Below are 12,935 nucleotides of genomic sequence, written 5' to 3'. Positions count from 1 at the left end.
TAATGTAAGCCTCTCAATGATTACCTATGTAATGACAGCCAATCCAAATAAAGTCTGTGTGCTATTATGAAGCAAACAAAAAGAACATGTTATACATTGCACTATATCAGCTTGACAAGTTTTAAACAATGCTGCACGGAAAAAAAATTTCCACTCTGCCCTGATTCCTCGTGGAATAAAAAGGAACTTGCTGCATATGTAGAGCCCAAAAGCTCCATTTTCTACCTTTGAAGAGCTGCAGCCAGCCATAAAGACCTTATCAGCAAACTTAATGTGAACGTGGATAAAAAAGATCGGACAGTCTTACTCAGATCTAAAGCCAACAACGCCATGCAAAATGTGTCTCAGAGCACCCACAGGTTAAAAGACAGGACATGAATGTCCGATGAAACTGTGGGTTGTACTGTCATCTGAGATAGCTGCATGAAAAACTTTAGCTCACTAAAGTTAACCATTAGTGCATAAATATTAACATTGTTTATTTGGTTGATCTGGATGAGCATGAGACATAAATAAATGTCGTATAATGTGTGACTGAGGCAAGTTTTCCATACTGCAATCCAAGAAAAGAGAACTGGTCCTCCTGCTTGCCAAGGTTCACCTGATTTTCCACCCAAGTGTCAAATTAACTAAATTGCGACCAATTTTCCAAAAATAACTGAGGTCTTTGAGGAAAAGGCTTAAACTAATCCAGCACCTCAATCTAAAATGATCCAAGCTGCTTCTTGGATTGTTGCTGGCCTTCTAAAATTTCACATACTCTTACGAAAAAAGGAAAGAAAAAAAACATCAGCTTAACTTAGATAAAGATTGAGGGATTCTCAACATCCTGAAACTTTATAGATGTAATTTTTTATTATAAATACAGTGTCTCTCATTTCAAAAAAAGATTGAGGAGGGACAGGAATAATGTTTATAATTTTCTGTCTTCTTCAGGATTGTTTTTGGAGGAGTACTGAAACACTTGGCTTGCTCCTCGTCCAACAGGATGTCTATGTTTATCTACAGTAATTTTTCAACTCAGAGAAGAAAAGTTCCTTATCAGCACTAAACACAAACTTATCTTGTGGACGTTCAGGGTTTTAATCCTGGCTTGTTCAGGAAATTATTTCTCAAAGGGAAGATGACACATAAATGTGTAGCAGACTAAATGTCACAGGGCATTTAAAAAAAAAATCAGTTTAGAAAATTTTACTCATTATATATATTCATTACAGTAGGAGCTATGTCTAAGTATTTAGTTCTGCATATGTTTTACAAGTAAGGCTTACAGCTCATTAAAAGCCATAATTCTATTTCTCTGAACACCAATGAAAAAATGTATTTTATTAAAGAAAATACATACTTGCATTGTAAGTTGACGTTTGGTTAGTAGTAAATGACACCCTTCATAGAAAGAGCCAGCCAGAAAACAGCTGGTTAAAGGAAAGTGTGTTAAACTTTCTTTTAACAAACATGTTAAGAGAAAGTTAAGTGGAAGGAAGAGCATTGTAGAAATATTTTTTCTACACTATGCTGACAAGCTTTATTGGTCTATGTCTTATTCTGTTACAAATAATTAAGATGTAATGAATCATACATTAATTTTTTTTTATTCTAAATTACAGACTATTTTTTTTATTATTATTATATTCTAATTTACTAAGATCCAACAGTAAACTGAAAAGAATATCTACGTTAAAAACACTAAAAAACAAATCTGACCACTGTTCTTTCCCACAAGGCTCTTTTTATTCATTATTCATGTTTGTTAATTCTTGATTACAGCTATTGCTCAGGTTTAAAGGCGATGTTGGTTGCTTGGACAAACAAAGTAAGATCCAACAGCATCACAGGGAGAAGTGACGACACAAGGGGTAAAGCTGCCCAGAAAAGCTGATTTATGCTCAGTTTAGCAGGATCTGCTTTACGTGATTTTGCTGTCCATCAGAGTTGAACAAAAACATTTCCTGCACTAAATACATTTCTAAAGAGGAAACAAGGTGAGCTCCAGTGAATTTGTTTTTTTTATGTAATCACAAGTGAAAACATAAGCTAACAGTATGTGTAGGTCAGGCAGATGACAGAAATGTGTTAGGATAGTTAACTGTCCCAGTTAGACCTAAACAGCTCGATACAACACTGAGGCTTAATACAAAAAGAAGGCAGTGAATATGTGAAAAAACCTCTTGTGTATTTTCTTCTTTTCCTTCTGTTTCCCTTTATTTGAATCTATCTCTGGCTTTAGGAAGGTTGTAACAGCATTCAGGGGCAGCTTAGCCCCACTAAACGGGACGGAGGTATTGCGTTGCTTTATCATGTGATCACAGTGGGGCCGGTGCGTCCGGTCCGTTCGTGGAGCTGGGAGACCTTCAGGGCGATGTCCACCAGAGGGGCCAGCATCACCTGGACACGGACACAGCGAAAGGAAGTAAATGGAACCTACTTCATGTTCAGTTTAGCAACCAGGCTACATGCACAGTAAAAAATATCTTGGTGACTGGCAGAGAAAAGACAAAGCTGTGTTATACTAAACATAAAGAACAAAAAAATCCCACCATTGCTTGCCAAGATTTTACTACCTCTTATGGTGTGTAGGCTGTAGTGACATCTAGTGGTGATTTCACAGCCTTTAAGGTCTTACAGCAGGAGACTCAGATGACTCTTTCTTAAAGTAGTGTTACTTTAAAAGTACTGACATTTTCTCTATTTTAATTAATGTTTTAAAGTAAGTTAATGTGCAACCACCACACAAAATGAGAGACATCCAAATGATACGCTACATTTCGGTTTTGACCAACAAATTTCACTTCGTTTTGGCATAAATTTCCCTTCATTGGTTTCCTTCACTTTTGGAATACATTATTTTTTTATCTGTTTTTCTGTGATGCTTTCTATAAAAACATGATACATCAGACGTCACTAACAGAGAAAAACTAACACATGAACATATCCGCAACAATGTGTTCATTTACTCTTCATCTGGTGGAAGAATAAATTATTTTTCATTGTGTAAAATGTTGAGGAAAAGTTGAAAAACTGCACTTAACTAAATATTGTCTTGTTTTTTGAACAAAGAAGATACAAACAATAGCTTTTACACTGGGTTTAAAATACATATTTAAAGTTCAGGGAGAAGTCTCGATGCCGAAGTGGACACTTGTCTAAACCTGAGACAGCTGTGGCTTTTCCGGCCGGTCATGAACAGAGCCTCTTCTAGAACTTGAGCAGTTTGAGAAAACTGAGATGTTAGAAGAAAAGCAATCATAACTAAAAATAGACAATTCTCATATGCAAACATCAACCAAATTCCCAGAGCTGCTTGAAGCAGAGGATTGCTTTAGCAACTTCTGTCTTCAGACTAAGGACTAAGGAGTTTCCACAAAGCCTTACTTTTAAACAGTGGAAAAACTGATAAATAGACAAATGAGCAAATGACTGAACAACTGATTAAGTGAATGGGCAGACGATCAGAGGAAAAAATGGACAAATTGACAGACGGATGAATGAGTGAATGGATGAGTGGACAAGTAAAGCCAACTTTTAGATAATTGAACAAAAACTAAAGTCTGGAAACACAAATATTTTCCAATACTTTTCCAGATCTGAAAAATGCATTGATGAATTTTTCCAGAAAACATAAAGACTCCACATGAACCCTGTATTTTGAATATATTCCAAAATAAAATTAACATTTTAATTTGAAAAGTTGAAGAATTCCTTTACACTGCCATTAAGAATCAGCCAAAAACCTTGCAAACAGGTAAATGGCCATATTTAGTTGGGAAGTAATATTTGATTACTCAGAGGGGAAAATGAAATCCTGAATTTAGATTTTTTTTTTTTTTTTACAAACTGCTCTCTCCTTTTTTCCTTTCGGTCTGCAAATCACATCTTGCCTAGATCAGCCAACTGAATCATTCCTCCGGGATGATTCAGTTACCAACTGAATCATTCCTCCAGGGATATTTTCCTGTCAAGTGAAGAATCAGCAGCGCCGTGTTTTTGCTTAATGCTTTATCCACGCTCCATAATCTCAAAGGAAAAACATGGAACCAGGAGAAGAACTGTTTTCCACGTTCTCTCCTTCTTGTACTGCATCACCTCCCTGTCCACACCAGTCAGAACCACTTTATAAAGTGTCAGCTGGAACATGTGCTTTCTATTTTTTTCCCTGTGTGCTGTGTTTCTCTCTCTTCCTACATGCCCTGATAAGCTGTCAGAACTCGAAACTTTGCCAAACATCTCCATCATCATCAGCTCTCATATTGAATAAAATATCTCATGCTTGTTTTTTGAAGACCTCCACCCTCTCAGAGCTGGCAGAAACCACAGAGGAGTCCAGTTCTGGCACTTCTGCTGGAATCTGGGTGGAGGGTGCTGTGACAAAGAAATGAATACGTCTTTTCCCTCTAATTTTCTTATCAGCTGAGATCACTGCTGGATGTCCTGACCTGCGGATCCTGGAGGATTTTCTGGCCGTCGTTCTCGTAGCTGTCTATGTAGAGCCGGACGGTTGCTCCCGCGCTGCCTGTGCCGCTGAGACGGAAAATGATCCTGGAACCATCGGCGAAGATGATCCGGAGACCCTGAGGGAGCAAAGGAGAGGTAAAGAGAGGTGGGCCAAAGCTGATGAAAGAAAATAGATGCTGAACCATGTCCAGGTGTGGAAATTAGGACGCACATGGTGGGATTACGAAACTGAACTGATGACTTAACCGAACGTCAAGCCATTTTCTGAATAATAGAAATCATAATATATCAAACAATATAGGTTCAGTATAAAATATGAAACGACCTCAGAGACACAAGCAGGAGAACCTTTTCACATTTCATCATGGTGCCTTACAACCTTTCATGTGTTTTATTTAGATTTGTGACCCAAAAAGACACTTATGCTCTGGTCTGATGAGACCAACATAAAACTTTTTGGTCAGCAAGAAAATGCTGCAGTCACCCTGAAAACATAACATACATTATAAGCAGCAAAACATGGTCTTGGCAGCATTATACCATGGGAAGACTGTAAACAAAATAAGCAAGATTAACAACAAATTACCATCACACAATTGTCTTTATTTGAAAATCATGTGCTTAAAAAAATTAAATACAGATACACTTTTCTAATAAAGTATAAAGTCAATTGTGTTGTGCTAACATGGCAACTGTAGGAAGGCTCTGGAGGGGTGTCAACACTATGAATAGGCCCTTTACCAACAGCAGGAAACAGTTAAGCAGGATTCCTACCTGGTTTTTGGACACGCTTCCATCCACGGGGTCCGTATAGGCAAAATTGTCAGCAATGGCCACCGCGTACGTCTTGTCACCCGATGAGAACTGCTTCCCAACAAATGACGGGTCGGACATCTGTGTCTCCAGATCCTTCATCATCTTGTTTGCGGCATCTGAGTCAACCTCCTCGTAGTCGTATCTAGATGAAGAAAATTTTATACATACACAGAGTGGAATAAAGGCTGAATATGGTTGCTAATGTGTTATGATACTTTTTCTATACGTGAAAGAGACGTGATTGGAAAGTTTTCATATAAAGGGTTTGTATACTTTCCAAATAGTAAAATTCAAGCACTTTTCAAGCTTTTTAATGGAGGTCTTGAAACTTTTCCAGTACCACATGGAGTTAAAAATTATGTAAATGAACTAAAAAGATTGTTTCAAGTTATGATTACATCTTGTGAAAGTATTCTACTTTCTAGAGCAGGGATAAGTTGCTATATACCTGACTGGTTGGTGAACAAAACAATAATTTAACAAACAAATTACAGATAGGTCAAAGATCCACCTGTTTAAATGAAATACTTAAACACAATATACAAAGAAAGTTACAAAAGAAATTGCTAAAAAAATTTTTCTCACCAAGTCTTCTGGCACTTAGAAATCATTTTCTAACTGACCTAAAACATGAAAAGTTTAGTCTAATTTAACTTTAGACAGTGTGAAAAAAATTTGTATTTTTATAAGATATGTTTAAATATCTGGCTTCAACTGTAAATAATGTTTTCTAAATGTAGGTTTTTAATCAAACGTTAGATTGTCCTTCATTTTTAACCAAACTGTGCAGTTTCAGTATCAAGCACGTTCCCAAACTTTATACATAAATCAAGCACTTTCTAAACCTCATTTTCAAGGATTTCAATCACCTGTATGAATCCTGCATATATCTACAAAGGGGGGAAATAAAATCAAATAAATGGCAAGAAGATAATTTAATTTTCTGTGTGCTGCAGTTCCCTCTTCTTCCACCACATGGTGCTACTATAAAACTAGCTTTCATTAATGACTAAGAAATAAAGAATTGAAGCTTGTAATATTTCTGACCTTGTGAAAAAGTTCCTGCCAAACTTTTGCCAGTGATCCTTCATGATCTCTTCCACACTCTGCTTCCTGCTGGCCAAGATGGACAACCATGCGAGCACAGCCCAGAGGCCGTCCTTCTCACGGATATGATCCGACCCTGTGAGGGTAAAACACAGAGGTTGTGGATGGGTGTGAAAATTATAGAGGTGTTTTCTCCTGAGAGAGGCAGACTTTCTCTCACCAGTGCCAAAGCTCTCCTCCCCACACAGTGAGAGTTTACCAGCATCCATCAAGTTCCCAAAGAACTTCCAGCCCGTCGGAGTCTCATACAACTGCATCTTCAGAGCTTTGGCCACACTGGAACAAGTAAGAGGACATAATAAACCACATAATGGATATATGACATAAAATTAAGATTAACATTTATAGAACGTGTTTGTCTTTTACTTGTCCAAAGCTCCACTGGTGGGCATGCTGCGGGCCAGGCCTTTGACGCCAGTCTTTTTGAAGTACGGGATGGAGGTGATGTTGGCACCAATCACAGCCACGGAATCGGAAGGGTTCACAAAGAAGCCATGTTTGCCCAGTACCATGTTTCGATCCTAATCAGGGATCCAGAGATCAAGAGTGAATGTTCATCATGTAAAACTCACTGGGATGTCTTCTGGTCAGTATGACATTATTTCGATGGATGACTGCTGCCTTCTCCTCCATTTTCTATTACACTTTTCCCTTCATTAAAATATTAAGACCAAACTCAAATATTACTTCATAAAATCCAGCTTATCAGTGTTTGGAACAGTCTTGAACATGATTGAACTTTGTTAAAATATAAGTTTGAAAAAAAAAGTCATATAACTCTGTCAAGATAATATTTTATTTACAACTATTCCTTTTTTTTTCAAGTTGATCCTCTTTCGATGGTTAAATATTTATCTGTGAAATTTATTTAAACATGAAGGAAATCTGAAACTAGAAATATAAATATCAAAAGGTATTACATTTTTTAACTGAAGAAATTGAATATATATGTTTTTAAACTGAACTGAAATATAAGAAATCTAATGATGAACATGGTAAATATGCTGCATCTTTTTTTATACTCATAAAATGTAGGCTTGAATTCTATTTATTTAATGAAACATGACATAAGTGTCAAGAATAAAGACTGAGAAGAAAACAAGATGGAAGCAATGATTTGTATACCCCAATGAAGTCTATAAAAGAAATATAACCCAATAAAAACAGTGTTTAATAAAGTTATTTTATTAGCACTGACATCATCAACTAATAATGCAACAACCAAACACTGCTAGATTTAAAACGATAAACGTAATTCCCCCAAAATATGTAGCAACTTACACCATCTCCGTCAAAGGCGGCTCCAAAATCATACTCTCCACTTTTCATGGTGTTGACCAGGTCAGCGGCGTAGGTCAAGTTGGGGTCAGGGTGATGACCACCGAAGTCCTCCTGGGGGACGCAGTTGACTGCAGAGTTGGCGGGAGAACCCAGCTCTTCACAGACTATCTTCTTAATATAAGGACCCACCACTAGGGGGAGAAAACATCGATAAATAACAGGTAATATCCTCATACAAGTTTAGGATTTTAGATGAGTTTCATAGCGGCTTCATACCTCCGTGCATCGCATCCAGTCGCACATTAATGTGGTTAGAGCCAGAAAGAAGATCCTTCAATGCAGCAAAATCAAAGATGCCCCTTAACATCTCAGCGTAGGCTTCAACTGAGTCAACAATCTCCACTAAGGGCAAAATATGAGCATTTTAGACCAGAAATTATGAAGACGTGGACATTAGTAGCTTGAGTCAATACATTTCAAATTAAATAAATATTAAATCCAACGTCTAAAGCAGAAGTGAGAAACTTGCAACCCTGCAGCATGTTTTTAACAGTTTTTCTGTTTATTCCTTCCATATATACATGGAATTTTCACAAAGAAAGTCACCAAAAGTAAAAGTAAAACTAAAAGTGATTATTTTAGGTTTTTTAATCTGTTACTTCATTTGATTGGGTTGACTCCATGTGGGGTTTTTTGTAACAACATTTTCCATGCCACAAAAAAAAAATCATTGTCTTTTCGCTAAATTTTGTGTTTATCTGTATTTCAAATCCTAAAAACAGAAATAAAAATTGTAGTTCTTTAAAAATGACAGAATGTTTCTTATAGCAGGTACTTATCTAAGGTACTAGTCCCCAGAGTCACGGGACATTTGTGGCTCTAGACAAGTTTTATTTGATTAGCTTGAGAGTAAAAATGGCTGTTTAGACAGTAAAGATTGAAGACCCCTGGTCTAAAAGCTGTGCTAGAAATAACAATTTGATGAGGCAAACGAAAATTTTATGAAAATTTCTTGCCACTAATTTCAAATTGAAGATAGAATTTACCTATAAAGGGCTTAAAAGAGTCTACTTCAAAGGTCTGCTTCCCAATTGTAGACAGATCCACCTTCAGTGCAGGGCAGATTTGATACTCCTGAAGGCCTTTGCTGATCTCAAATATTTTATTTGTGATGCCTTCAGGAGCAGGTCCTGGAGAAAAACAGTTTGAAGAAAACCATCATTTACAGAAATACTGCATTAATTACTCATAAATTGTAGAAAAATATAACCACTTCTCCACAGTGATAGTTTTTAATCTCTTTTCACCTCCACTGGAAATGTTGTACTTGATGCCAAAGTCTCCACTGGGGCCTCCTGGGTTGTGGCTGGCTGTGAGGATGATGCCACCCACGGCCTTTATCTTGCGGATCACACAGGAGACTGCTGGGGTGGACATTATGCCATTCTGACCAATTACAAGGTGATTAATCTGCAAAACAATGCACATCCACACATTAACTCCAGTCTGGATAAATTCTCAGTTCCAAGAACTAATTCCGTGCAATGGAAGGTTAATGTAAATATATGTTGCTGCAAACTACAGTTATCTTTTAGCATATTGTTAATGTCCTGTTTTAAAGTAACTTTGAACATCCATTAAGTCACATTCAGTTTAGCAATCATCACAACCAGCACAACATGTGGATTTTGCACATATCTCTTTGCTTTCAGGCAAGGATAAGGCCACCTATGCTGGAGACTGTAACCTACACTATGGTCCTTGAATGGTGGTTTTGTGCTTTCCATTGAAACTGTCCTCTCTTCAATAAGACTCTGCCTTAAAGTCCGAATTTAAACCACAGACAGTGATGCATATTTGCAGCTTAGGACACAGCTGCTTCCAAGGCTGCAGGCCTTTGCAGAGCAACGTGACTCGCTGCACGCATGACACGCCCCCAACCCGCGGATGTATCCCTCTGCCTATTCTGTGAAGCAACACATAAGCATGTCTTTATTTCTTTTCCAATTGCTTTGCATATTTCTTTTAAAACTACGCAAGCGGGAACTCCGTAGTAAGCAAGTGAAATGGTTTCAACCCTTCAAGCCGCAAACTGCAGCAGTGTTAGTGCACAAATGTCAAAGGTAATGGTTTATGTGGCAAGCTGTTTCACTATTTAATAGTAAGCCGGGTTTAACTGAAATGAGTATTATGGTCGTCTGAATCATGTCTGTTTCAAAAGAAAGAAAATCGCATTGGGATATTGTTTTGAATATCAGAATTTCAACAAGAAAATTTCACGCTAAACATCTGATATTGTGGCAAATGCAAGAGGTTTTCAAACACTTGAAATATAATGTCATATATATACGCATTAATAATAATTGCAAGTTGTATTTCTCAATGTAATAAATGTGTGATGTCATTTTATGACACAATATGGGTTCAGCCTATGGTGGATTGGCAACTGGTACTGTAGTTCAAATCCAGTGAGATCTGATAATATTTGTATATTAAATAACATTATTGTTGTTATTTGCACATCTCCATTTCCACAAATGTTTCGTCACTTATTGTAAATAGTCTGTTTTCATGCTCAAATGCACATGCACTTTGCTTTTTAGTAAATGGAACATTGACCAACATATTTGATGTGTATTGGTAATGTTTGTTACTGGTTTCTCAATTCTTGACCATGTGGTGGTTGTTATGACTTTTAATGTTGTGCTTTTATAATGGAAAGTTCTTTAAACTGACTTGTAGCTGAAATATGCTATACAAACAAACTTAATATCGTGTGCTTTTTTAATGACCCTACTCCTTTAGATGGGAGAAAGCTACTTCCAATGTTATTCTTAATTCAGTTTTTATTTATATTTTATATTCTCATTTTTGTATGAGGCTACATGTTTCAACTGCATGTCACTTTGCTGCTATTGCATTGGAATAGTGACAATTATATGCAACTACTGGTTGGAGGGCAGAAAGGAGAAGGATCAAATTTATGTAAACATCATAATAGTTTTTCCTAAGTTCATAAATTCTGATACTTGTACTTAGTTTTTCTTATCTTATTTATCTTTGAAATAGTTAAAAAAAAAATACTAAAAACGGTTTGCGGTTTGATTATACAAGCGCTTGCCATAAAGATCCCTTCTGCACCTCATATGAAGGACATCTGCTGCCATGTAGGTTGTTGGTAAAGTACACAGAAGGCATACAAGAGTAGTTCACTCTGAAAGGCTCTGAAACAGCCAGGTAGTTTTTCATAATCGCAGACTAAACTGTAAGTCGTGTAATAATCAGAGACTGACAAGTGAAGGCAGGAATGCTGTTGTTGCTCCAACCAAGCGAATGGAGAGAGCTTGCAATGGCTCGCACGGTTATTTTGCAACCTTTGGGGACAATCGACAGCTTGATAGCACCAGTTGCATCACGTATTATCTATCAGCTTATTATTAACTGAAGCATGCTTTTTACTCTTGCAAAACGCTTATTAGGTTAATATTAACTATATTTCAGTATGAAATACAATAAGCATTACAATTAAACGAAATGAAGTAACGTAGTGTTATATCTCCTGAAAGTCCAGTGGAATGTAAGAATCAAATAGTCAACAACCTTGACAGCTAGCGAGATTTACACTTGCTAGCAGACGTGCTAAATTAGCTCACCACACAGGCTAACAGCAGCAGTTTTCATAATTCACTTTATCCAACTGACCCCGTTGGCTGCTGCAATCTGAACGATGAGCTGAATCGCGTCCTTCATAAAAAACCTCCCATCACCTCCCACCACCAGCGTGGCCGTCTGCCGCTCGGCTGGGTCGATGACGGAGATAATGCTCTGGATGAAGTTTTCCGCATAGTGCTGGTTCTGCTGGAACACCGTCACCCGCTTCCTCAGCCCGCTCGTCCCGGGCTTCTGGTCCGTGTACGGTTTGGTCTTCACGGTCGTTATTTTCACCATCTTTGACACCCAGAGTGCAGCCCGTGTGATCCGCAGTGTGGTCCGAGCGACTGCAGGAGCAAAGCGGCTACACGTAGGCAGCTACCCCGACCTCTTCACACACAAACCCGCCCTGCGTGTTTAAAGGGCAAGTGGGAACCAAGCCGAGGAGGATTTCCTCACAGCCAGCAGCGAGATAACTCTTGAACACTGGTCAAAGTAGCATTCATTTAAAACACGTGTTAAATGAAAGTCAAATGCAACAAAAGACATTTAGTGTTTTTTATGGCCCAGTCATCAATTTAGTTGTAAAACAAACGTAAACTGTATGCTCTGTAAAATACAGTCATAAGAGAATTATTTAGCCTTTTACCTTGCATGAGCTATTAGCTATTTCCCTTACTTATTACCCATATTTAGTATACTGAATGCAGTCAGTCATGCTTGTGACTCCACATTGTATTGATGACATTGCAGCTTTCTTTCCAATGGATGCTAATGTTTAGCATCAGAACGCTGGATCCAAATCGACGGGCACACTTTGGCAGGGCCCCGGTTAAATTTCTTCAGGAATTTTCTAGTTTTTCCTGTTCTGTTTCCTTTTTTTTTTTTTTTTTCTATTGAAAGTACCCCTGGTCCAATGATTGTGGCATTTCTTCAACAATGTTATTGAAATATCAATGCTACTGTGCAAATATTTTTGAAATAAGTAATATACAATTTACTACAATTTTCTGATGTTGTAAGTGAAAACAAAATATGTCAGTGCACCCAGTACCTTTTATCAATGAGACTTATTTGCTTAAAATAAGCTAGATATTGCTGAAAAGTTGTAAATTAATTAAATCAATTTCAAGTGTATTATGATGTTTGCACTAAACTTGAAAAAAGAAATACTCGGTAAGATTAAGTGTTTTTGCAGTGTACCTGTTCTTTCCTATTGAAAGTACTCATGGTTCAGTGATTCTGTGTTCAGCTTTGTCTCCTTTCTGGACAAAGTCATGAATTATTTACTTACTAAGTAAGTAAATATGTCTTGGTTTATATCTTGGTTTACTAGTAAACCAAGATATAAAATTACTAAATGTTCCCACTTTTTGAACCATCACTGCTTTGTATTGGAATAGATTTGATTTTATATGATTTGGACCTTTTTTGACTTGGAAAGTGACTTGAGAGTACATCTGCTGTGAATTGGTGCTACAACTAAATAAAATATAATTAAATTTAATTTAATGCTTAGTATTTTAAAACAAAACCTGCTAGAAAACAGAATTTAAATAAGTAATAACATTTACTGCATTATTTACATTTTTGAAATCTAATATGTAACAATGTATTGTCTATTATAT

The 12,935-nt window shown here is 37.1% G+C and overlaps 1 protein-coding gene across 1 annotated transcript; it reads right to left on the bottom strand.

Annotated features, from left to right (window-relative positions):
* Positions 1 to 1,709: 1,709 nt before the first annotated feature.
* Positions 1,710 to 11,731, bottom strand: pgm1 (phosphoglucomutase 1). Its single transcript, XM_055048700.1, has 11 exons — positions 11,359 to 11,731; positions 8,964 to 9,126; positions 8,703 to 8,846; positions 7,933 to 8,058; positions 7,657 to 7,847; positions 6,742 to 6,896; positions 6,536 to 6,651; positions 6,316 to 6,451; positions 5,227 to 5,410; positions 4,434 to 4,568; positions 1,710 to 2,385 (listed from the first exon to the last, which is right to left on the bottom strand). The coding sequence occupies exons 1-11, from the start codon at positions 11,602 to 11,604 to the stop codon at positions 2,296 to 2,298; spliced, it is 1,686 nt and encodes a 561-aa protein (XP_054904675.1). The 5' UTR covers positions 11,605 to 11,731; the 3' UTR covers positions 1,710 to 2,295.
* Positions 11,732 to 12,935: the final 1,204 nt, after the last annotated feature.

Source organism: Poeciliopsis prolifica, unplaced genomic scaffold, assembly GCF_027474105.1.
Source record: "Poeciliopsis prolifica strain line A6 unplaced genomic scaffold, Auburn_PproV2 SCAFFOLD002, whole genome shotgun sequence".
Lineage (NCBI taxonomy): Eukaryota > Metazoa > Chordata > Actinopteri > Cyprinodontiformes > Poeciliidae > Poeciliopsis > Poeciliopsis prolifica.
This window is presented reverse-complemented; position numbering and strand designations above follow the sequence as displayed.